The 26,299-nt window shown below is 53.4% G+C and overlaps 1 protein-coding gene across 1 annotated transcript; it reads left to right on the top strand.

The window, feature by feature from the left end:
• Positions 1 to 2,195: 2,195 nt before the first annotated feature.
• Positions 2,196 to 26,105, top strand: ADAMTS8 (ADAM metallopeptidase with thrombospondin type 1 motif 8). Its single transcript, XM_050755947.1, has 9 exons — positions 2,196 to 3,614; positions 11,571 to 11,810; positions 13,748 to 13,883; positions 14,471 to 14,638; positions 16,223 to 16,524; positions 19,451 to 19,634; positions 22,111 to 22,283; positions 22,409 to 22,584; positions 24,909 to 26,105. The coding sequence occupies exons 1-9, from the start codon at positions 2,895 to 2,897 to the stop codon at positions 25,477 to 25,479; spliced, it is 2,670 nt and encodes an 889-aa protein (XP_050611904.1). The 5' UTR covers positions 2,196 to 2,894; the 3' UTR covers positions 25,480 to 26,105.
• Positions 26,106 to 26,299: the final 194 nt, after the last annotated feature.

Raw genomic sequence — 26,299 nt, 5'->3', positions numbered from 1 at the left:
GAGAACTTCCAAAATGCTACCCATGGGGGCACTTCATCCTATTTAAAAAAATGAAGCAGCAGTGGCTGGGCTCGGTGGCTGACGCCTGTAATCCCAGTACTTTGGGAGGCCGAGGCGGGCAAATCACTTGAGGTCAGGAGTTCAAGACCAGCCTGGCCAACATGGTGAAACCCCGTCTCTACCAAAAAAAAACAAACATTAGCAAGGCATGGTGGTGGGAGCCTGTAATCCCAGCTACTTGGGAGGCTGAGGCAAGAGAATCACTTGAACCCGGGAGGCGGAGGTTCCAGTGAGCCAAGATCTCGCCATGGCACTCCAGCCTGGGCAACAAGAGTGAAACGCCATCTCAAAAAAATTTAAAAATAAAATAAAAATTAAGCAGCAACTTCCAGAGCCTTCACAACTGAAGGCTCCATGGACACTCAGGACTTCCCTTGGTCCAGTTAAATCTCCCACTTCTGGCCCTTAGCATCCAGGCAGGAGAAAGGGAAACGGGGCATGCTCCTCAATCTCACTCCTCCCAGATGCTTACACTCGAGAAAGAAGGAAAACCTACAGGACCTAACTGCTACTGAAAATCAGGAGTTAGCTGGCACAGCAGCTCACACCTATAATCCCAGCACTTTGGGAGGCTGAGGCGGGCAGATCACCTGAGGTCAGGAGTTGGAGACCAGCCTGTCCAAAATGGCGAAACCCCGTCTCTACTGATAATACAAAAGTTAGCCAGGTGTGGTGGTGCCCGCCTGTAGTCTCAGCTACTTGGGAGGCTGAGGCAGGATAATCTCTTGAACCTGAGAGGCAGAAGTTGCTGTGAGCCAAGATCGCGCCATTGCACTCCAGCCTGGGCAACAAAGTGAGAGTCAAAAAAAAGAAAATCAGGAGTTGTACTCTGGGAAACAGCAAATAAGGGGCTTCAAGGAGGTAAAAACCAGTCATTGAACTGTTACAACAGCCCTGAGGCAACACAGAATTGTATTCATTGCTTGCCCAGGTCAGACTGTCCCAAGCACTGTACAGGATGTCCCGAGCACTGTACACTGTGCTGGGATGAAGTGTTTTGCTTGTTTTGAGAAAAGGGTTGAAGAGACCATTGTTTCCATTCTCCTGTCCCTAGAAGTGTTTCCCCAAAACATTCTAGACTCAAGTTCCTCCTATCCTATACATCATGCAGGAAAGGAGCTTCTGCACATGTTAGGGTGGGAAGTTCATCCTTTCATCTAATTCACAGCTGTCCCTCTGTGTTTCTGAGAAAGCAAAGAGAGGGGGGATACTTAGAGGGAATTTGGCAGCACTTTCCCCTGGGCAAGAGCCTTCTCTTTGGAGGTAACAAGCCCTGAGAGTCTCGGGTGCATGCTGAACCCCCACAGCTGCGGAAAGGGGTCAGATGGACTGAACACAACCAGCAATGACCTCGACTGTGTCAACATCCCCAGCATAAGCACAGAGCTGGGCACCTGGGGGCAGGTGAATTGGCAAAGGATTTAAAGACCCTGATCCCAGCGGTTCCTAATGCATCACCCACATTGACAACTCAGACAGTTGGTGGGTGAGTCTAGAGTTTATGGGTAGAGAACAGGACCCTCCACCCAATCCAGACCTGTGTCATTGAGACTGGGGTGGGATGGAGTTTTGTGGTCTTGAGACCAGGTCATCCCTCTCTTCCTGAGTACTACCCCCTTCCCCAGGGGGCAGCGGTGACATGGGACAGAATGAATTCACCTCTTACACATTTGCACCTGGGGCTGTGGGCAATGCAGTGAAAGGATCTTACATGAAGTCCCGGGCAACTAGCAGTATCCAGTAGAGAAGACCCTTCTCAGGGACTGGAGGTCTGTTTCCCTCCTGGGGAAATGCTGACTTCCCAGCCTCACTGCTGGTAACTTACCACTGTGCTGGCCTCTGCCCCACTTGCCCTCTAACATGGCAGTGAGAGTCCCTCTTAGGGTTAACCAGGTGGGTTGTTTTTGCTTTGTGTTTGTTTTCCCGATCTTCAGTTTGGAGTAAAAGTTAGGCAGGCTGTGCAGTAGTGATGAGAGGAGGGCATGATTTCAGCATGACCTTTTTCCCTCTCTCTGTTGTGCTTTACAATGAAAAGCTCTGGAACCTTCTCCCCACACAGTCGGATCTCCGGAGGGACTTCAGGGATCCGAACAGTGTGGGGCTCTGCAGTCGGACTCTGCAGGGATCCGAACAGGGTCGCTGAGACCAGTGCACGAGCCTCTTCCGAGGATGCATCCTGGACTCTTGGCCGCAGAGGAGGAAGCGGCTGGGGTCTCCCATGGACTCTTTCTAAAGGGTCAGTCCAGCATGGTAGGGGTTAACGTGGGTCCGCGCGTAAAGGGAAGGAACGAAGTTGGAGTTGACAGTTCGGGGGGGAGGGTGGCGGACGGGTCTCGCTGCCTGATTGGTTTTGCATTTCATCCCAATTTTTTTTTCTCCGCTCTCTCCCTCTTTTCAGTTTCTCTCTCTGATCCCAGGGGAGGGGAAACGGGAATAGTGAGAGATCAAAAATAAACCTCTTATGTCAAGCCGGGAAGGAAGTATAAATAAGAAGGGCTCGGCAGCCCACTCGGTGCTTCCCGGGGCGGGGAGGAGGCAGGAGGCGGCTGCGCGGGGCTGGCGCGGGCAGGGGCGGAGGACGGGCGCACGCGGGCCGGGGCCAGCTGCTCGCGCTCGGCTCGGGGGCGGCGGCTCGGGAGGAGCGGGCTGCGCCAGCCAGAGGGGCCGCCGGGGGAGCGCTCCCGCCGCCGGGCCCTGCGGGCCGAGTCGGCCTTGCATCCGATTGATTCCGCTTTTCCTGGAGAGAGCGGCCGGGCCGCGCTCGGCCAGCCAGCACCTGCCCGCGCCGGGCGGGCTTCTTCCCTCTCCCGCGCGCAGTCACCGCCGCAGCCCCCATGCTCCCCGCCCCCGCCGCCCTCCGGTGGCCTCCGCTCCTGCTGCTGCTGCTGCTGCTGCTGCCGCTGGCCCGCGGCGCCCCGGCCCGGCCCGCAGCTGGGGGGCAGGCCTCGGAGCTGGTGGTGCCCACGCGGTTGCCCGGCAGCGCGGGCGAGCTCGCGCTCCACCTGTCCGCCTTCGGCAAGGGCTTCGTGCTGCGCCTGGCGCCCGACGACAGCTTCCTGGCGCCCGAGTTCAAGATCGAGCGCCTCGGGGGCTCGGGCCGCTCTACCGGGGGCGAGCGGGGGCTGCGCGGCTGCTTCTTCTCCGGCACCGTGAATGGGGAGCCCGAGTCGCTGGCGGCGGTCAGCCTGTGCCGCGGGCTGAGCGGCTCCTTCCTGCTGGACGGCGAGGAGTTCACCATCCAGCCGCAGGGCGCGGGGCGCTCCCTGGGTCAGCCGCACCGCCTGCAGCGCTGGGGGCCCGCCGGAGCCCGCCCCCTCCCGCGAGGACCCGAGTGGGAGGTGGAGACGGGAGAGGGTCAGAGGCAGGAGAGAGGAGACAACGAGGAGGACAGCGAGGAGGAGAGCCAAGAAGAGGAGGCAGAAGGCGCTAGCGAGCTGCCACCGCCCCTGGGGGCCACGAGTAGGACCAAGCGGTTTGTGTCTGAGGCGCGCTTCGTGGAGACGCTGCTGGTGGCCGATGCGTCCATGGCTGCCTTCTACGGGGCCGACCTGCAGGTAGGACTGAGAGCCTCCTCCAGCCACAGTGCCCGGAGGCCCCCCAGATGCCTCCCAGCGTCTCTAAAATCTCCCCTTCCAATCCCTCTGAGAAAAAAAAAAAAAACCCTTCCCGCTCATCTTTTCCAGCCTGACCCCAAACGAGATTCTCTCCTTTCTGAGAAAGAGCAATAACTCTTTTCTGAACTTCTGCCACCCTAGCTCCCTGCGCCCCCACCCCCAGGTCCTTTCCAGTTTCGAGTGGGCTGCAGACGCCCATCCCTCTCACCCGAATCTCCCGCGGCACGTGGCACACTGCCCCGAAAGTGGGTATCAACGCACTCCCCTGCACCTGCCTCTCCCAGCAGAGACAAAAATTGAGCATTTAGGAATAGCTCCCACTCCCACCCCTCAGCCCTCTACTGCCTCAGATCTGAGAGGCTCCCAGGGAAAGGCAGATGGGATGGAAAGAGATGGCTGTCCGGATTCCCTTGGGTATGGAGGTCGCCATAAGCAAAAGACATTGTTTGAAAGGAGCTGAACCTGGAGAGGGGCTGCCCAACTTCTGTGCAGCCAGCTGGTTGTGATCAATGGGGCATGAACTACCTTGCCAACCTGGCACTCAGCCTCGGCAGAACTTGGCAGTGCCAGCAGCCAGCACAAGAGGGAGGGGCAGAGAACTCCTGCCCAGGGGCTCAGCCCAGGAACTGAAGCTTTGGTGGAAACGCGAGGGTAGCAGGGGCTGGGAGGAGCTCGTTGGGTGAGTGTCTCTGGTAAAGCCAGACCCACACCCAGCTGCCCTTAGCCCAGACACAGCTCTTACCTAAACGGGAGAAAAACAGAGTCCAGGGAACGGATACCTAACCAGACCGTTTCTAACTAGATGAAAGATGGTGCTGACTCAGCAGGAGGCGTCTGTGTTGCCCTAAACCCCAATTTCTCCCCTAAAGACCAAGTGAAGGCTTTTCCAGGAGGAAAGGAGGGTAAGGTTTCCAGGAGAGGGTGCTCTTTGCCCCCAGGGAGCACAAAACCAGAGATGTGCCAGGGAAGGAAGAACTGACCTGCCTCGGTCATAGTTCCCTGAAACAGGGATCCTGGCAATGCGGCAGCTAAGCTGACACTTTGTGGTGATGACTTTCTTGGCCCGGACCCCATACTAAGCTCAGCCTGTGCCCGACTGCTGGGGGCCCCAAGGGCATAGGCATCGCCTGTGCAGAATACTCCAGACAAGGAGGCCTTCTGTTTCTCACCCCCATCTTTCCCACCCTCTATCACTGGGAAAGGCAGGGTAGGAAAGACGCAGGGAGAAACAGATGCATAGGATGGGAAGGGCTGTGGGTGAGAGTCCACATGGCTGCTCCTCTGGCTACTGCAGGTGCTGATTACACCCCAGGCAGGCACCCATGCAAGCCCGTGTGGTGTTTGCTTCCCCCAAAGCACGGCAGAGTAGCTCCGGCCCGCCACAGCAGCCTGCCTCATGAGCTTTGGGTCACACTGATCTAATATCTGTTTCCCTGCCTGCCCTGAGAGCAGGGAGCACCAGCCCTCTCCTCTGACTCCTTTCTTTAAGCAAGTACTAGAGAGTGTGGCAGGAGAGGGGTGAGAAGAGGGCTTCTTCCATCTCTTTAGGACCCCCACACCTGACTCCTAGGGGGCTCCACCAGAAAGAAGCTAAGATGCACCCATTGCAAACCCAGAGCAGGGTGCTGTGCCCCTCTATTTCCACACACGGAACAGATTCTGACATTTGCCTGAGAACCAAAACATAGGAAAGCCAACAAGAACTCTGCCAGCAGAGAAAGTCCGTTTTTCAGCCTTCAGGGCCAGACTGTCTCACTCTCTCAGCTGATCACCTGGATGCTGGAGATAACTGAGTATTTGCCTCAGGGACATACTCGCATCTCCAGACATTCTAGCTATCTAGAGGCAGACACGGTCTGAGGCCCGGCCCCAGGATGCCCCGGCTGCTGAAGCAGGAGACTCTGCTGGGGTTTGCACCCGGTTTTGTTCCCTTCATCTAAAGTCCAGGTTTGCTGCCCCAGACAACTCGGCTTCCTGTGTCGGAGACACCCAGGCATTGCCATCCTCATGAGACTCCTGAGCGGGCGATCTGGCTCCTGCTCGACCCGCTCCCCATCCCCCACAAACATGCATTTCTGGACCTTTCCCAGCTGCACATTGACACCTGCACACCCAGCCAGCCCACCTGGACCAGGACAGCATAGCAAAACAGGCATCGGGCACCTCTGAAGACCGAATTCCTCTCCGTAGAGGGTTGGCTTCTGAGTCTCACCTGGAAGGAAAGTCTTCCCTCAGGGAGACCAGCCCCGCCACCTCCACCTTGGGTCTCATGTCCGAGCCCACCTGCACTCCTGCTGCCCCCGTGGCGGGTTGGGGAGGGACTGAGGTACAGCTGTGTCCAGGACCACCTTCGGGCCCCTCTGCTGTGATGAGCTGACCAGCCTCGGAGATGCTGCAGGACAGGCGTGCCTGTCTCAGCTCAGTCCCCTGGGCTTCCGAAAACAGGTCCATGAGCCCAGCTGAGAGAAAGAATGAAAATCAAGTTCCCGTGCCTCAGGACCTTGCCTGCCCACACCCACCTACTGCAAATGGAAGCCAGTCCTTTACGTAGAGACCTCATTTACACAGAGGGAAGGCACTCTGGGGTGTCTTGGTAATCAGGGGTGTGTGAGGATGAGAAGAGCCTTTACCCCTCTAGGACTTAGCGTTCCTCATCTGTGAAGCAAGACACCTGGACGAGGTGGCCACTCCCGGTCTCAGCACCTATGTGGCTGCTTCATGTGAGCCGGTCTTCTGGAAGGTTTAGCCACTCTCTGAGCATGTTCAATTCACAGCGTGATTGCACACACGTCACCTCCATGAAAATACCTGTGACCGGGGCAGAGGGAGACTGCACAGCCCACAGGGGACACGTGGCTTCCTCAGGATCAGACAGCACTGATCAGGATCAGGAGGTGGCAGGGCTGGGCCTGCAGCCCAAGTCTCCCAAAGCTGATTCCTGAGCACTGTTATCCCACCAGGCAGCCTCTTTCTCAGGATGAGGGTCTGTGGCTCTGTCGACCTTCCGATACTTGCTTATGTTGTGGGAGTGGGTCCTTAAATCCAGCAGTTCATAGCCGTCCAGGCCCACTGTGAGGCCCTGTCCCGCGGAGAAACCACCGTGGATGCTGAGAGAAAGAACGCGCCATTGCCGAGGCTGCTCTCACTGTTAAGCGACAATGACGTTTTCCAGAACTCTGTCAATTGAGTTCACTTAATCCCATGACAGAAGGGGCCCCGGCCTCCCACCTTCTTATCTGGTTTCAGAGTCAAGGAGCTCAGACGGAGGGGCCTTTCTGAAAGGAGGGACCACCTGGGAAGACTCCATTAGCTCAGTCTACATCCGGCTGCTGCTCACTGCCCCCTGTGTGAACCCGGGGTGGGATGGAGTGAGGGGCAGCGTGGCAGTACCCACTCTCTCCAGCCTGGAACGACCGTCCCGCCAGTGCTTCTGCCGTGAGCAGAGTTTCTGAGCCCTCTTCTTAGCAGAGAGGCTCTGAAAAGTGGCGCTCATCTTCCCAAAGGCCCAGCAGAACACTCGCAGGTCAGATTCTGGGAACTGACTTCAGGGTCCCCAGAATGTCACAGCCATCTCCATGCCCCCTTATCTGCGTGCTCTGGGGAAAATGTCTTCCACAAGACACTAGATACTAAAGTGGGCACGGAGTCTAGGTTGTCCAGCAGCGTCCCGGTTTCTACCTGTTCTGGCATAATTATTAATACTACCGTCTTTCGCTCTCAAGGGTATCCTGCTTTGGATGACAACAGAAACAGATTCATGTGCCCACACCCTCCGCTCTGTAGCTACCAGGGAGAAAGACAAGCGTTATATGTGCGTGAATGATGTGTTTCCCCTTGGCAAAAAAATGCATCTTTTCCATCCCTTATGTCTGCTGTAGTCAGAATGATCAAAGATATGGAGTATTTCCCAAAGAAAATGTTTCAGTGTTCAAAGATCGCCCCTTCCCCATCCCCCAAGAGGTGGGGTGTGCATAGGCAATGACAGGCGGACTTGCTGCTTGCAAGCCTTGGGTTTGCTTTGGCTAGGCTGTAGTTTTCCTTACAGCAGCAAAGATGGGTGGCAGTCAGTGCAGAGACTAAGAACATAGACTTTGGAACGGAATAGAAATAACGTAGAGTCCTTGAGCAAGTCACCTATTTCTCTGTACCTCGATTATTTCAGGTAGGAGCAGTTATACCAACATCCTAGCCTTGTCTTGGGGATGAAACAAAATATGGAATGCACCTGACCTGGTGCCTGGTTTAGAGGAGATACTCAGCAAGGTGTGGCTATGGCTAGAGTTGCCTTCAGTGATGGAAACCGTTTGTTAAAGTGGGGAGGATGGGCTAGCCCATGACATCAGAGTGCCGGCCACCACTGTTTCAGCTTTGCTGTTCCACACGGCAGAGGAATCTTCTCTTTCAGTTTGCCCAGGCTCAGCGGTGAAGGCTGACTTGTAGTTCAGCATGTGTGCTTTGAAGAGGCGACATTGCCCTTTGCTGTTTGGAGAACAAGAGGAGATGAAGGATATGGTGCAGGTCATTCTTTTCTCCTCTCACTTCTTTCCTCTCCCTCTGCTTCTCCATCTCCACACCCCCAGCTCAGTCTCAGGCCCTAGAGATGTCAGGAAGGAAGAGGCATTGCACCAGATGCTGAAGCAAGGGCTCCCCAGGGCCACTTTTCCTCTCCTGGCCTCCCACTAGGTGTGCCACAAGGGAAAGCAGTGGAGCTGCAGGTGAAGCGCAAACCGGCTTGGTGTAATGACGACATCGGGGCGGGAGGAGGCCGGCCCATCCCCATCACCCACCGCAGCTGGCTTCCACTACCATGGGAGCTCTGAGGAAGGAATCTCCTTGTTCGTATCTCAAATAACCAAAAGGTGCTCCGGCCCACCCAACAGGCCAGGGTGTTATTACTATTAATTTTTTTTAATCCATTATTATTTTTTTTAACAGAGACAGGATCTCACTATGTTTCCCAGGCTGGTCTCAAGTGATTCTCCCACCTTGGCCTTCCAAAGTAGTGGGGTTACAGACATGAGCCACCCTGACTGGCCTGATGTTCATCTCTATTCCAGGCCCTGGGGTCACTCATGCAGGAGCAGACTCTCTAAAAAATGCCGCCTCTCCCTAACAAAAGTTAAGAGTATGGGATCCCCAAGTCATTTAAGAGCAGATCATTTGACACCCCAGCCGGGCTGACTATGGGCTCCCACCTACCTGTCATGGCTTTGGGGCATTGTATGATGTGCTGAAGCCTCTCCTCCTCAGGGGGGCCAGGACCCTGTTCACAGTTTTCACACGCAGCCTGCACTGGTGCAGGGAGCAGGGAGGTGTAAAGCGGCACCAGGAGGTGGAGCAAGCCATCTGACTTCCTCCTTGACCAGCCGCAGGCCTGATCCCCATGGGACTCTAAGTCAGGCCTGTCCTTTGAGCCTAAGGGATTGGGGCAGAACCAAAGGCTCACAGCCCTGAGGTCACCCACCTCACCCAGGCTCAGTGGTCCTTCTCCCTAGCGAACTGTGAGATGCACCGCATACGTGAGGCATTCCTGTGGTCATTTGTCAGAAGAGCGGACTGGGAGGGGAAAATCAAAAACTCGGTAGAACAAGAGACAAGGAGAGGTCAGTGGGATCGGGAGCTGGGATTTGGAAGGGAACCCTGGGTCACGGAATCCTCCTAGCCTTCTTGAAAATGAAAAGTATCTTCTGAGACAACGGCCAGAAGGACCTTCAGATGTCCTCAAGTCCAGCCCACCCCTTGAAGCTAAATGGCTCTGAAGCCGGCCCTGCCTGACAGCTACGCACTGTCTGGAGAAGACAATGATATGAGCAACCTGAGCTGCAGAGAAGGAGCTCTCTGGGAACCTGAGGGCCAGGAAGCTCCTTGTGCTGTCTTGCCCTGATCTTCAAGCAGTGGTTTATCCTGCAGGAAGATCAGGGGTTAACCCTCGACTTCCTCCGGTCTTCACTGAGGACATGAGCACTGCCTCGTCTCTCACTCAGCCTCCCTCCAATCTGCTCAACGTGGGCACACAGACTTGCCCCAACCTCCTGTCTTTGGCTCCTGGTACTGAGCTGTCTCAGCCCCAAAGCTTAGCAGCTGGTGTTCCTTAGCTTCACACCTTCGTTGTACGACCTCATCTCCCCCAATTTGAGATTGTGAAACTGGACTCAATGGGAAGAAATCTTGTGATGACGGTCGCAGTTTGCCTCAGAAGAAATTCCAGGGGTTGGTCCCTGGCCCATCAGACCCTGGTCCTTCTTAGAGAGATCAGGATACTGTTGGCCTCCTGGAAGCAGCAAAGACCCAGCCAGGGTTTGTCTCGGCAAGCCACCACTCCTCAGTGCTCACCCCCAGTTGCATAATGATGTGATTGCTTTGTTTCCCTCCAGAATCCAACTCCAGGGGCAAGTGCCAAGCTTCAGCCCTGTTGATAAGATGTTTCCATCAGCCGAAACACTGCCGGAGTGCTTGACACGCCAAGTAACCTGCCAACCCCTGCTTGTAGGGCTAACAAAATACCTGGCTCATTGCCTGCGAGGTGAAGGGACAGATCCCATTCACAAATAATGGGATTCATCTGGAACGCCCACACATGGCCTCACCCAATGGAATGTCCCTCTCTACCCTTTCCTTTCTCCTCCTTCCACTCCCACCGTCCAGACCACAGGAGAAGCAGAAGAGGGGCTCCCGAGAGGTGGTGATCTAGGGATCGGAGAGGCAGGGCAAGCAGGTGCTGCCCAGCTGACCACACTCCAGGCTCAAGGAGCACCCACGTCTGCCCCTGTGTCTCCCCTTCCACAAAATGCTCAAAGAGGGCCACTTCAAGGGGTCGCCGAGGCAGGAGAGCGAGTTCCCATCTGGCCTCCTCTCCAAGCCTTGGAATCCAGTGGGGGAGCAGCTGGCAGCCCAGGGACAAGACAGAGGCCAAGCAGTGACGTACGTTCTGTTGGCCAGCCTGGGTGGAAGGGAGAGCAGGTGAGATCCTAAGCACGTGGGTCCGCTTAGGCCCACGGGAGCCTCTCAAGCCCCAGTCAGGAGGGAATGAACCCTTCAGGGCTGTCCAGGCAGACACCAGGAAGCCAAGCCCTGGAGAACCTAATGAGAGCACGGCGGACCTCAGAGACAGGCACACCCGGGCTGGCCTCCTGGTTTCAATAGCTGTGCGACCTTCGACGAGCTCATTTGCATGACCTTCCTCATTCAGGAAATGGAATTGCAGCACCTTCTTCATAAAGTTACTGTGAGAATTCTTTGAGGTAATGTGGCAGAGTAACTGTTGTTAGGAGTGATTATCACAGCAAAGTTTTCAGCGTTAACAATTCCCACCCTGAAGAGTAGAGTTACCCCAACAGGCAGCAGGAAAATGCTCAGCTGGATTCTAAGAGGGAACTCTACTAAGCTTGAGCGCTCAGAACTTTGTTTCTGGGCCGAGGCCAGGGATGAGTGGGGGTGGTTGGCAGGGAGACAGTGTCAGAATGAAGGCAGAATAAGCCATGCCGTCCAGTAGAACTTTCTATCTGTACATTCCAGTACAGTAGCCACGAGCCATATATGACTATTGACGCACTTGAAATGCACTATAAATTTAGGGTGTTGGGTTTTAATGAATTTGGATGTAGGTCATCCCATGAAGCTGGTCTGAATGTTAGACGCACAGGTTCGGAGCAAGGCAGGTCTGGTTTCAAAGGCCGCTGTTCATGCATCAGCTTTGTGACCCTCGGCAGGTTCTTGAGCCTGTTTTCTCACATGCAAAATGAAGGGAGTAACACGGAGGCCTTGGGGGTATCGTGAGGCTTTGGTAAGAATCCGATGCTCAGCCCCATAAAAAGAGGTGATGGCAGCGGACAGGCCAGGCAAACGGCCCCGAGACTTAACCCTTCACTCTGCCTCTTGTCTCCTCCTTCCTGACAGAACCACATCCTCACATTAATGTCTGTGGCAGCCCGAATCTACAAGCACCCCAGCATCAAGAATTCCATCAACCTGATGGTGGTAAAAGTGCTGATTGTAGAAGATGAAAAATGGGGCCCAGAGGTGTCCGACAACGGGGGGCTTACACTGCGCAACTTCTGCAACTGGCAGCGGCGTTTCAACCAGCCCAGCGACCGCCACCCGGAACACTACGACACGGCCATCCTGCTCACCAGACAGGTCCGTGCCTGGCTCCGGAAGCCCTGGGGAGGAAGGGAGACGGGATGGGCAGATCAAAGGGAGGACCACGAGGCCTGCCCAAACATGGGAAACGTCTCCCTGCTGGCCCCAGCTGGACGCCAGAGCCTCATGCCCGGAATGACGAGGAGGAGGTCATGAGGACAAGTGTGAGGTATTTGCAAGGGAAGGAGAAGAATCTTGTAAGGGCTGTCTTCCAAAAGTTTGTGACCAGCTGTCTCCTGAGGTCACACATAACAAGAAGAAATGGGCTCGAGCTGCCGAGTGAGAGATCTGGGCTTGGAATGAAGAGAGTAGTTCTAGCTGCAGTGGTTGTAAAACATGGGGCAGGTAGCCAGGGGGTCCCCTCAAGATTTGCCCACAGTGGGAGGGTTGCCCACCTACACGGCGTGATTTAAACAGACAGCTTCCTGAAAGCAAGAGAGTGATCATGTGTGCCAGGCCCTGTCTGCTCCTTCAGTCTCATAACGGCCCCAGCGGGCAGGTCCTGGTGTTATCCCCATTTTGTAACAGAGGAAACTGAGGCGCAGAGTGGCCGCACAGCTCTCTTGCCACATAGTGGCAGTGCCCATAGACCAGCCAAGACAGTGCTGCTGTAGGGTCATGTTCTGAACAACCATGCTGTCCTGTCCCCCACAAAAAGCCTCTGAAGTCCCAGCCAGCCTCAGGATGCAGCCAGCCTGGAACATAGAACAGGCTCCCTCACATGAGTGGCTGATGTGAAGACAGACGGAGATTTCCTGATCTTGTCACTCAGAAATCCATCTTGATAGCCTATGTATTTTATATTCTTTTTTGTTTTTAATTTTGTTTTGTTTTGTTTGAGACAAGGTCTCGCTCTGTCACCCAGGCTGGAGTGCAGTGGCACAATCACAGCTCACTGCAGCCTCTGCCTGCTAGGTCCAAATGATCCTTCCACCTCAGCCTCCTGAGTAGCTGGGACCACAAGCACAAGCCACCTCACCGGCTAATTTTTTTTTTTTTTACTTTTTGTAGAGACAGGTTCTCATTATATTGCCCAGGCTTGTCTCCAACTCCTGGACTCAAGCAATCCACCTGCCTTGGCCTCTCAAAATGCAAAGATTATAAGCTTTAACAAAACAAAATTTCACAGGTTACTCTCCAATTTAGAAAGATGGGGGGTGGTTGGGTGAACTGTCTTGACCATAAACACAAAAAGAACCAATAAAGCAAGGCCACTAGGTGGGATATCCAGACACGTTGAACCTGCTGTTGCTTCCCCCTCCTTAAAAAAGTTCAGCCGGGCACATGGCAAGCACCTGTAGTCCCAGCTACTTGGGAGGCTGAGGTGAGAGAATCGCTGGTGCCCAGGAGTTTGAGGCTAAGTGAGCTACAATCACTCCTGTGAATAGCCACTGCATTCCAGCCTGGACAACATAGCCAGACCTCGTCTCTAAAATTTAATTTAGGCTGGGCGTGGTGGCTCACGCCTGTAATCCCCGCACTTTGGGAGGCCAAAGAGGCCAGATGGCCTGAGGTCAGGAATTTGAGACCAGCCTGGACAACATGGTAAAACCCCATCACTACTAAAAATACAAACATTAGCCAGGTGTGATGGTGCACACTTGTAGTCCCAGCTACTCGGGAGGCTAAGGTAAGAGAATAGCCTCAACCCTGGAAGCAGAGGTTGCAGTGAGCTGAGATCATGCCACTGCACTTCAGCCTAGGCAACAGAGCAAGACTGCATCTCAAAAAATAATAATAATAATTTCATTTAATTTAAAAGCTCAATAAACACAGGTGATGCATAGGCCAGCAAGCACGTTATGGGATGCTCCGTGGTCCACTCCCACGTGCACACTGGCCACCCCTGGCCCCGGAGGCCTGCAGCACAGCACACACACACACACACACACACACACACTGATGCACTCTCTTGCTCTCTCCCCACCAAGCAGAACTTCTGTGGGCAGGAGGGGCTGTGTGACACCCTGGGTGTGGCAGACATTGGGACCATTTGTGACCCCAACAAAAGCTGCTCCGTGATCGAGGATGAGGGGCTCCAGGCGGCCCACACCCTGGCCCATGAACTAGGTAAGATTTGCCTTGCCAAAGCCCACTTCACCACATCAGCAGGAACTGCTCTTCCGGATCCAAGGTTGCGTAGATCCTAAGGAACATGCAGCTATGCCTCGCTTAGGAATAGCTCCTCATGGTTTTGACAGGGTGGCTGTATACAAACAGATACCGCGCTTGACGGAGCTGAACACAACTCCACTCCCACCCCGAGCACAAGGCCAAATACCTGATGATCACAGGTCACCCGATGAATGCCAGGACACCAGACGGGTGCTGGGGTGGAGGGTGGCGCTGTGCACAAGCTAAGCCGTAGGATCTGGGGGAAGAACATTGGTCCAGGGACTGTCATGTAAGAGAGCAAATAATAGAGCTAGATCCAAATTTAGGACGGGCTGAGGCAGAAAATAAAGGGGTATCCGTGTTTCTCAGTCATCTGAGAACACGTCCGGGAAGAGCAAAGCGCAGGGGAAAGCCCAAGGCAGAAATCTTGCGAGGGTGAGGGGTGGCTGCTCCCCTGAGGAGCTCCATCTCTGGCCCTAGCTGGGCCGGGTGGGGCGCCCTCGGGCAGGACAGGGCAGAGTGGACCAGGCCTCTCTTCCCAGGGCACGTCCTCAGCATGCCGCACGACGACTCCAAGCCCTGCACGCGGCTCTTCGGGCCCATGGGCAAGCACCACATGATGGCGCCGCTGTTCGTCCACCTGAACCAGACGCTGCCCTGGTCCCCCTGCAGCGCCATGTACCTCACGGAGCTCCTGGACGGCGGGCACGGTAGGCACCGGCGACCCCGCCCTGCTTGTCCCCGTGGGCCTCCTTCCACTGCTGCTGACACAGGGACCCCCTCCAGCAGTGCCTCCTCACAGGGCCCTTGGAGCTGAGTCCCGGCCAGCCTCCCATGCTGGGGCATTCACACCACCCCCGAAGTCTGCTCTTCCCGGCCCCAGCTTCCAGCAGCAGTTCTGGGCTAATTTAGATGAGTCACAAAGCAGGGGGAAATCATCTGAGAAGGTTGTCTGAAGGAGGAGGGTTGGAGCAGCGCTTGAAGGAATAGAAGCACACAGCAGAGGAGAGACGAACCTACAACAGCTCAGGCATGGCAGAGGCAGTGACTGCGTCCTGTGAGAGCAAGAGGGCGGGGGACTGGTTCAAAGGACTGGAGCCAGGCGTGGGGCGTGCGCTTGTGGTCCCAGATACTCGGGAGGCTGAGGCAGGAGGATCACTTGAGCCTAGGAGATCAAGGCTGCCAGTAAGCCGTGATCACGCCACTGACCCCAGCCTGGGTGACCGAAAGAGACACCATCTCTTGAATGAAAGAAAGAAAGAGAGAGAGAGAGAGAGAGAAGGAGAGAAGGAAGGAAGGAAGGAAGGAAGGAAGGAAGGAAGGAAGGAAGGAAGGAAGGAAGGAAGGAAGGAAGGAAGGAAGGAAGGAAAGGAGGGAAGGAGGGAAGAAGGGAAGGAAAGGAGGGAGGGAGGGGAAAGAAAGAAGGAAGGAAGGAGGGAGGGAGGGAGGGAAGGAAGGAAGGAAGGAAGGAAGGAAGGAAGGAAGGAAGGAAGGAAGGAAGGAAGGAAGGAAGGAGGCCGGGTGCAGTGGCTCACGCCTGTAATCCCAGCACTTTGGGAGGCTGAGGCAGGTGGATCACAAGGTCAGGAGTTCAAGACCAGCCTGCCCAACATGGTGAAACCCCGTCTCTACCAAAAATACAAAAAATTAGCCAGGCATGGTGGCACACGCCTGTAGTCTCAGCTACTCAGAAGGCTGAGGCAGAAGACTCGCTTGAACCCAGGAGGTGGAGGTTGCAGTGAGCCAAGATCGAGCCACTGCACTCCAGCCTGGGCAACAGAGCTAGACTTCGTCTCCAAAAAAAAAAATTGCTTCTCAGAAGAGAGGATTAAAGATAAAACAATTTTAACTGGTTGGAGTTGTTGGTAAAGCAATGAAATATTCTAAATTCTTCTCACTGAGGGAGACAGGGACACGTATGATGCAAAAATAAGATTATCCAGACAGCATTAGTTGGTCTTCATTTGCATATTGTGACTTTGAGGAGCACAGTTAGATTGTGATGTGGATGAATATTGCGTTAGCTGGCATTCACTGGTTGTACACTGACTGTCAGGGGCAATGCTTCCTACATGTTCAGGACAGCAAAGGAAAGTCGGTCCTGAAAAGCCTTTGCAATCGATAGTCAAAAATTAGGCATGCTCTCACGAGATCATCGAGTGGTGACAGCTTTTAGTTGCAGGTCAAGAAGTCGTGACGCCTAGACCTTCAGTGCCATCCATCGCAGGCCATCAAGAGCTGAGAGGGTGGCACCCCTGCGCGCGTTCTTACACCCCTGCTTCCTCTTTTCCCAGGAGACTGTCTCCTGGACGCCCCTGCCGCGGCCCTGCCCCTCCCCACAGGCCTCCCGGGCCGCATGGCCCTGTACCAGCTGGACCAGCAGTGCAGGCAGATCTTTGGGCCGGATTTCCACCACTGCCCCAACACTTCTGCTCAGGACGTCTGCGCCCAGCTTTGGTGCCACACTGATGGGGCCGAGCCCCTGTGCCACACGAAGAATGGCAGCCTGCCCTGGGCTGACGGCACGCCGTGCGGGCCTGGGCATCTCTGCTCAGAAGGCAGCTGTCTACCTGAGGAGGAAGTGGAGAGGCCCAAGGTGAGGGACAGCCCCTGAGGATAGTGGGAAGGAGAAAAGAGAAACAAAAGGAAATGGGGAGGACTGAGGGCTGTTCTCAAGGGGGCACCACACCTGAGAGTCACAAACCGAGAGACAGCCAGGCAGAGCGGCTCACACCAGAATCCCAGCACTTTGGGAAGTTGAGGCAGAAGGATCACTTGAACCGAGACCAGCCTGGGCAACATAGTGAGATCCTGTCTCTACAAAAAAATAAAAAATAAGCCGGGCTTGGTGACTCACACTTGTAGTCCCAGCTACTCAGGAGGCTGAGGCAGGTGATCACTTGATCTCAGGAGTTTGAGGCTGCAGTGAGCCATGATCATGCCACTGCACTCTAGCCTGGGTGGCAGAGGGAGACCCTGTCTCCAAAAAAAAAAAAAAGAAAGAAAACAAACTTTGGGCCAGGCTGCAACACAGGACTTCTAGGTAAAATCACTCATCTTTTAACAAACAAACCAAAGTATATTTATCCTCACAGTGGGGAGCCCGTGGCGGCTCACCCTCACTCAGTGGGTTGGCGCTGCCATGGCTCCAGACATTAGGGAGCTGCTTTGGGACTGACTCAGGGCTGGTGCAGATGCAGTTTGGTGAGAGGTGTGGAGACAGGCAGGTGAGCACACAACAGACTGGAGCCACTGTCAATTCCATCATGAACACAGAGAGACACATGGAATAAATTCCATCAAGAATTGAGTGAAAAGTATTCATAGCCTGCCCGTGCTTGAACTGAATGCATAATTAGAGGTTGGGAGAACGAGAGCAGTTGTGGGAATTCCGTACTCAAAGAGGAGGAGAGGAGAGAGAATCAGAGCTGCCTCTGGCCAGGCAGAAAAAAAACTTGGCCCAGGAGAGAGTAAACTCACAAGAAAAACCAAGGCAGTGCCAGTGAGGGTTTTTAAATGATTCACTTCTTTGCCCTGCTCTTAATACATCCAAACCGTGAGGCTGATCACATTTCTCTTACGGTGAGTCATGGAGCCATCACTATGAAACAGCATCCACTGGGTTTCACAGCCCGGTCCCCGCCAGCACTGAATTGCCAGGGTAGCCTAAGCACTCCTCAGTACATGTCTTTTCCACTGAGCCTTCTGAGCCTTCTGAGCCTGCCTGCACCAGGTAAGCTCCATACTCTTGTCCTAAGCCTCAGCTGGCACAGGATTCATGGATTGATCCTCAGCCACGTCCCATTCACCCTGTTCATTCTCATCACATGTTATTGAGGAGAGGGATCTGCCACTGATCCCCAGAGGCAGAGCCGAACTAAGTACAGGGAGAGGTTGATGTGAAATGATCATGGAATGATGTGTGGCCTCTTTTTAAGAACAGTCAGATCAGAAAATAGATGTTTATAGAATCAGGCCGGGCACAGTGGCTCATGCCTGTAATCCCAGCACTTTGGGAGGCTGAGATGGGTCAATCACCTGAGGTCAGGAGTTCGAGACCAGCCTCACCAACATGGTGAAACCCTGTCTCTACTGAAAGTACAAAAATTAGCCAGGTGTGGTGGCGGGCGCCTGTAATCCCAGCTACTCAGAAGGCTGAGGCAGGAGAATCACTTGAACCCGGGAGACAGCAGTTGCAGTGAGCCAAGATCACACCACTGTACTCTGGCCTAGGCGACAGAGCAAGACTGTCAAGAAAGAAAGAAAGTGAGAAAGAAAGAGAGAAAGAAAGAATATTTATAGAATCATATCTTTTGTAAAATAAAAGCATCGCATCTTTATGAGGATATATTCAGAGCAAAAGTATGAAAAATATTGGTGAAAATCATGTTAATGATTTAATCTGGGTAGTGGTGTTTTAAAGAAGTGTTGATTTCTTTTTTACAATTTTCTGCATTTTTTTATTTGTCATATGAGCAACTATTACTTTTGTAATTTTTAAAAAATTATTTTCATTCTGAATGCACTATGAACCTTTGGGCATACAGCATTCAAAAGGGCAAAGCTTTGTTCTCATAGGTCAGTTATAAAATGGGAAGCAGGGCCGGGCATGGTGGCTCACACCTGTAATCCCAGTACTTTGGGAGGCGGAGGCGGGTGGATCACTTGAAGTCAGGAGTTCCAGACCAGCATGGCCAACATGGTGAAACCCCGTCTCTACTAAAAATACAAAAATTACCCAGGCATGGTGGTGTGTGCCTGTAATCCCAGCTATTCAAGAGGCCGAGGCACAAGAATCGCTTGAACCCAGGAGGCAGAGGTTGCACTGAGCCGAATTCACGCCATTGCACTCCAGCCTGGGCGACAGAGCAAAACTCTGTCTCAAAAAACCAAACGAAAAAAAGCAATTCTGTTTCTTTCCCAGGCATTATCTTATCACTGGAACCAGTGGCTGGTAGACTATGGCAACACTCCCAGGGCTGCTTCCTTTAGACCAGAGTTCCTCTACCTTGGCACTAGGGACACTTGGGTCAGGATAATTGTTACTGTGGGGCCTGTGCTTTGCTGGATGTTGAGCAGCATCCCTGGCCTCTACCCACTAAATACGGTAACATACACCTTCCCCAGCTGTAGCCACCGGAATATCTCCAGACATTGCCAAATGTCCTCTGGAGGGCAAAATTCTCCCCCGTAGAGAACCACTGCATTAAATGCAACCTTATTCCCATAAAAGAGTGTCATTCATTCATTCAGCAGACAGTCTACTGAGCACCTTACTGAGCATAAGACACTGTTTTAGACACTGGCGAGTCAGCAGTGAATGAGTCCAGCCTGGTCTCTGTGCTCACAAAGCCATGAAGGCCACACAGTCCTTAAACAAATGATTGAGGCAGTTTACGGTGCTCCATACACCAACATGAGAATGACTAGATGAGGAAGCCAGGGCTTTGGCCACCCGGTGGCACAGACACTGAAGCCTCCTGGCCTTTGCTCCTCATTCAGTGTGCCATTGTGTGTTGCAGCCCGTGGTAGATGGAGGCTGGGCACCGTGGGGACCCTGGGGAGAATGTTCTCGGACCTGTGGAGGAGGAGTACAGTTTTCACACCGTGAGTGCAAGGACCCCGAGCCTCAGAATGGAGGAAGATACTGCCTGGGTCGGAGAGCCAAGTACCAGTCATGCCACACGGAGGAATGCCCCCCTGACGGTAATTGCCACTCAGGGCCGCCCCTGCCAGAGCAGCTACTATCATCGCTGTGACACATCCCCAGAGGATGTGTAAAGTGGGAGTAAAGTGGGTGTCCTGGGATATAGAGTTTTGCCTGTGATCTGCACCTAAATGGGCTCTGCAAGGCTCCAAGCCCAGGGGCAGCTCTCAGGGACCCGGGACAGCTCTCATAGTGTTTAGAGAGCCTGGCAAAGTCAACGAGAGAAATTACCCTCATCTTCCAAGATGTGGAGAGGAGGACATCACTCCCAACCAAACTTATTGGGGAGGAGCCTCTGGAGAGGGGCCGGTGTCTAGGAAACTAATCCTCCTGGAGGCATCAGAACGCTCATCTGTGTGCAGAATGGAAGCATTTTCCAAAGCAAGTGTCAGAGCCAAACCTCCAAGGTCTTTCTAGCCAAAATTCAGCCCAGGGAAGAGGGAGGATTTCTGAATCTGATTCCTGCTCACATTCCATCTTCCCTTGGGGCCATAGCAACTGTTTGACAGAATCTCCCCAGGAAGCAATACTACCTCTCCCTCCCCTTGGCATATTCCTATCCCCAGTACCTGCTGGAAACCTCACACATTAACTTAGAGGCAGTAAAGGGGCAGCAGCAAACTCATGAGAGGGAAATCATGACAAGGTTTTTCCCCACCATCCCATCCAACTGCCCAGTGTGCAGCTCCAGGAAGGATTGGCAGGCATGAAAAATCAGGCAGAGCCTTAGGAGAGATTCAACCACGGGAAAAGACGCTGGCACTGGCTTGATGTTTCAGAGGAGAATCTGTAGGCTTCGCAGTTTCACAAGACAAGAAGGATCCACAATGGTTTGAGGCTCTAGAAACTTTGTGCTGGAATTGTGTGAGAGTTTGCCTGGCATACGGGTGAGACGTTGCCGGGAAAGGGGGAGGACAGGAATGAATATAGGGTGCAAGGTAGGCATGGACGAAAAAGGACGTCATGATTTCAGACCCACCAAAGTCTGCCATTACTGTCGAGTATTTTTTAGTACTTTTTGTGTGTCTAGGACTATAAAAATGTATGAAAATGTAAAAGGCATGGTCTCTGTCCTTAAGGAGCTTGCAATCCAATTAGAGACCCAAATCCCTTTAACACAGCCATTAAGTTTCAATGGATGAGTCACAGACCCTAGATTGGTGAGAGGCTCAGAGAAAGGAAAGGCTGGGTGAGCAGAAGCTTTGAAGGGAGTTAGGACTGAGCAGAGTCTGGAGGACTGAGACGGGGTGAGGTGTGAGGGGACCTGCCAGGATGGGGAAAGGTGTGAGAAGGGCCCTCATTCGCTTAGATGGAATCAAGCAAAGCACACCACTATGTCAAGGCCAGACCACAGAGGTCCTTGAAGGCTGATACAGTATCTGGGGGTTATCTGTGCCACCTGTCCCATCAAGTCACCTGGAAGCTCCTGCAGACACAGCCCAGACCCCCTCAGCTGTACTGACTCAGAGTCTCAGGCGTGGAGTGTGGCATCTGCCTTGGCAAAGTCTCCCCAGGCATTCAGATGCACAGTTTGGGCGGGGAACCTTGGCAGGAAAAACAGCTTTAATTTTAGGATTTGGGGGTGGAAAGCAACCCACGTCTAACTTCAGATGGATTGGTCTGGCAGCGGCACACGGCAGGACGGAGAGGAGGCAGGCACAGGTCCCCATGAAGCCAGCAGCCCTGGGCTTGCAGTCGTGAGGGTGGGATGCCATCGTCTGAAATCACAGACTGTCCTGAATATAGTGTAGGTCTCTGTGACCGTTTGGAAATAGCAAATAGAGATGCTCACATGTTCGGGAGATACCGGGATGCCAGTCTCAGACTTGAGCGTGGTAAGACCAGCAACTCAAATGTTCGGGAGATACCAGGATGCCAGTCTCAGACTTGAGCGTGGTGAGACCAGCAAATGAAAGTCAAACAGTTCGTGGAAGGACCCTCGGGAGCTTGGCCATGCTGAGTTGGAGGTAATCATAGTATATACAAACGGAGCTCCCCAGAGATACCCAGCATTACTGAATGTGGGTATAGGGGCAAGATCGGAGCTAAACGTGTAGATTTAGTAGTCTTTGGAGTCGTGTCCAGTGTCACTGAGGAAATCGACACTGCACAATTAGCAGTGTCCTGAGAATAAAGCTCCACGTGCCATTCTCTGCCTTCCAGGCTTACTGACTTGTTCCCTGTTGCTCCCTGAGTTCATTCATCTGTAAAGTACAATGAATCTCTTTCCCTAATGGAAAGAGCATTTATCCTAGAAAGCCCAGCATGAGGCTGGAGGGCTCCTTTCCTTGCCCTTTTGAGAAAGGGTCACACATGGGTCTACGAATGTTGTGCCCAGAAGACACTGGCCCTGCCTGGGTCCCTGGGTTGAGTCCAAAACCAAAAGAAGAAAATGCTGTAAATTCGGGATTTCTCCACCGGGACCTCCTGCTTGCGCATGGGTGTCACCTCCATGCCGTTTCTTCCTCTTTCTAGGGAAAAGCTTCAGGGAACAGCAGTGTGAGAAGTATAATGCCTACAATTACACTGATATGGATGGGAATCTCCTGCAGTGGGTCCCCAAGTACGCCGGGGTGTCCCCCCGGGACCGCTGCAAGTTGTTCTGCCGAGCCCGGGGGAGGAGTGAGTTCAAAGTGTTCGAGGCCAAGGTGAGAATCACCCTGGGACTCAGATCCAGAGATGGGGAGGAAGGTCGCCTGTCCCCACCCCTCCCACAGGCTGCTTCTGTGCTCAACACGCCCTCCCTCCCGCACCTTCCCTTTCCCTGTTGCAGGTGATTGATGGCACCCTGTGTGGGCCGGAGACGCTGGCCATCTGTGTCCGTGGCCAGTGTGTCAAGGCCGGCTGTGACCATGTGGTGGACTCGCCTCGGAAGCTGGACAAATGCGGGGTGTGTGGGGGCAAAGGCAACTCCTGCAGGAAGGTCTCCGGGTCCCTCACCCCCACCAGGTGAGTCTCCCCAGGAGTTCTGTACCTTGCTTGCTAGAAGAGCATGATGGGCTTTGCGCTCTGATAGGCCCAAATTTGAATTGTGGCTGCTACTTAATAGCTATGAGGGTTGGGCAAGTTATTCAAACTCTCCGAGCTTCAGTTTCTTTATAAAATGTCAGCAGTATCTCTAGCTCAGAGTCATCGTAAGGATTTCCTGAGATGGGATGTGCACTTGGCAGTGTCAAGCTCATAGAAAAGACAGAACACAGGACAGCCGTGACTTTTACGAGGGCTGGAGGCCATGTGGATAGGGAGCTGTCATCTCTGAGTCAGTCGAGCCACACTGAGTAACCTGGACCTCTGCCAGAAAGCGGCTCTCCCAGGCCTGTTTTGGGAAGGACGTCTCACCCTAAGCCTGGCAAGCCCTGCCCTTTCTGCAGATGGATCTCCAGAGAAGGGGGTTACCAAAAAGGGGCCCTGGCAGCCCCAGGGCTTTCATGAATCTGAGAACTCCAGACACTTTGTTCATATCCTAATGTCCCACATGCATAAAACTCCAAGGATTTTCCAAAGCGCTTTCATTTCTATGGTCTCGTTTGATTTGTAAAATAAGTCCATGAGGTGAGCAAGGCCAATACTATTCTTCATTTTGCGGAGGAAGAAATTAAGACACAAAAAGATTAAATGACTTTTTAAGGTCACATTGATAGTTAATGACAGCCAGAAGAGAACGTAGTTTTCCTAAGTCCTGGATGACTTTTGTCTCCCATTCCATGTACTTCCTGGAGAGTAAGGGCAAGGTCAGGTGTTTTATATGGGCCACACTCTGCCTCTCTGCCTCCAGTACATCAATGTATCCTTCTAGGGGATACCTGAGCATCCATCTGTCCAACCACTTGCCCCACTCACGGTCTCAGAGTTTTTGAGACGTGTTCACTGTATTGTATTCTGCTTAGTGAAGCTCGCAAACCCTGTCCCATTATGTGTGTGTGTGTGTATCTATCGCTATATCTCTCATCTCATCAGTCTGAGAGAACAGAATCAGCCTATAGCAGGCAACTTGGGACTGTTTTCATTTTTTTAAATTTATTTTTATTTTTTTGAGACAGAGTCTCACTCTGTTGCCCAGGCTGGAGTGCAGTGGCACGATCTTGGCTCACCTGCAACCTCTGCTTCCCAGGTTCAAGCAATTCTCCTGCCTCAGCTTCCCAAGTATCTGGAATTACAGGCGTGCACCACCACACCCAGCTAATTTTTGTATTTTTAGTAGAGACAGGCTTTCATCATGTTGGCCAGGCTGGTCTTGAAATCCTGGCCTCAAGTGATCCGCCCGCCTTGGCCTCCCAAAGTGCTGTGATTATGGGTATGAGCCACTGCGCCCTGCCCTGGAACTCTTTTTACATTTAAGCTCAAAGGACGTAGGAAAAAAGCAGCAGACGCTATTCAGATACTGGGGCCCTTGGCCACTTTCCCTCAGGCTTTAGACAGATGGGCCTGTGGATACTCTCAGAGTCTGAGACTAAGCAGCTAGCCCCACTGGACATATGGCAAGGAGAGCAAAGAGCCCGCCTGACCATTTGCCTCACTTTCTCCCCAGCCTGTGGAACCCAGATTTCCAGAAAAGAACAAACAACTAATCTTTCTTCATCCTACCTAAAGCCCTAAGCCTATAACGGACTGGAAACAGTTTCCCAAAACAGCATTCTGTCATTCCAGAAGCACAGAGCTCATGGTGCCTGGGCACTCCCAGAAGGTGGCTTCAAAGAAGCAGGCTTGAACCCCCAACTCCCAACCCCACCCTGATCCCACCCTAGGGCCATATTCATCAAATACTAGGAGCCGACTGACTCAAAGAGGTGGCGTGAAATGTCCTCCTGTTCACGTTCTGGAAGGGGTGTGCAGAACAGTTTTTTCCATGTGGGTTTCAGCTCTGAGTATGGAGGTGGCCAAGCAAAGTTGTATACCAGTGCAAGGAACTAGAGGTATTCGAGATCTCATCTGACAGGTGCCAGGTTTGGCTACACCAGTGCAGCTTTCCAAATCCTTCTGGGTTCTCCTCCTCTCTATGCTGTTCTCAAGACCCACATACCTCAACTCCCCAACCACGCATTTGAAATAGAGTTGCCAGATGAAGCAAAAACCCTTGAAAACTCCCAATGTACAAGACATTTCTGTCTGCCTAGACAGCTAATTTATTGAGAACGTTAGGGCAACTTGCTTCATTACTTGCTTTGGTTTTTCTTGTCTGCCACCTGGGGTGCCCACTTCAGTCTCCAAGGCATCATCGCGACCCAGGGCTGGGCAGCCACTGGTCTGAGGGTGTCTTTCTGTTTCTATCATAGTTATGGCTACAATGACATTGTCACCATCCCAGCTGGTGCCACTAATATTGACGTGAAGCAGCGGAGCCACCCAGGTGTGCAGAACGATGGGAACTACCTGGCGCTGAAGACAGCTGACGGGCAGTACCTGCTCAACGGCAACCTGGCCATCTCTGCCATAGAGCAGGACATCTTGGTGAAGGGGACCATCCTGAAGTACAGCGGCTCCATCGCCACCCTGGAGCGCCTGCAGAGCTTCCGGCCCTTGCCAGAGCCTCTGACGGTGCAGCTCCTGACAGTCCCTGGCGAGGTCTTCCCCCCGAAAGTCAAATACACCTTCTTTGTTCCTAATGACGTGGACTTCGGCATGCAGAGCAGCAGAGAGAGAGCAACCACCAACATCATCCAGCCACTGCTCCACGCACAGTGGGTGCTGGGGGACTGGTCTGAGTGCTCCAGCACCTGCGGGCCCGGCTGGCAGCGGCGAACTGTAGAGTGCAGGGACCCCTCCGGCCAGGCCTCTGCCACCTGCAACAAGGCTCTGAAACCCGAGGATGCCAAGCCCTGTGAAAGCCAGCTGTGCCCCCTGTGATTCAGGGGGAAGGGGTCAGTCTCATGCTCCTGGACGTGGGGTACTGAGGTGCAGACAAGGGTCTCCACTGTGATGACTCTATATATCAAGGCAGCATGGCCCACCCAGGCCTCCCATTGCCGCAACCCCTCCAGTACTGCACGAATTCCTAAGGGGGAAGAGGAGAGGGGATGGGGCGACAGATCCTATCATCAACTGTCCAGTGGACTGGACCTTGCTCGGGTTCAAGTAGAGGGCATAGGTTAAAAGGTAAAAGTGCACTTATTGACTCAGACAGGACACTCAGCGTCAGTCTGTTTGCAAAGGACTAGCAAAGTTAAATGAAAAAAAAATTCTATCTGGTTTCCCCGATAAATAATCTACCTCAGAGGGGAAAACATTAGTACAAGAGAGGCGTGGGGCAGGGAGTCAATGGTGAATGTCAAAGCAGGCTCCAAAGCTGCACCCCAAGCTGTCGTCAAGAATGACCACGACTGTCTTCAGTGTTAAAATCCATCACCTAAAGGGCCGCAGCGTCACAGGGTTGTGGAGAGCCACATGTTCTCAGGCTGCCACCTGCAGGGGTGGATCCATTTCAAGTATTTATGCAAATGTGTCTCTGAACTAAAGTGTGATCTTATGCCAAAGCAGTGGTCTGGTCTGGTTCATTGTTTCTTTGGAAAGGGCAGGGACCTAGAACCCAGGGATGGAGGCTGAAACCAGGTCAGCTTATCTTGAACTCGTGCTGGGCAGCTGGCTCCCTGCCTGCTCTGGGTCCTCACAGGCCTGCAGAATCCAACTCATTCAGGCAACTTTCATTTGCACGATCTAGACCAGTGGT

Source organism: Macaca thibetana, chromosome 14 (genome assembly GCF_024542745.1).
Source record: "Macaca thibetana thibetana isolate TM-01 chromosome 14, ASM2454274v1, whole genome shotgun sequence".
NCBI classification, from domain to species: domain Eukaryota; kingdom Metazoa; phylum Chordata; class Mammalia; order Primates; family Cercopithecidae; genus Macaca; species Macaca thibetana.
This window is presented reverse-complemented; position numbering and strand designations above follow the sequence as displayed.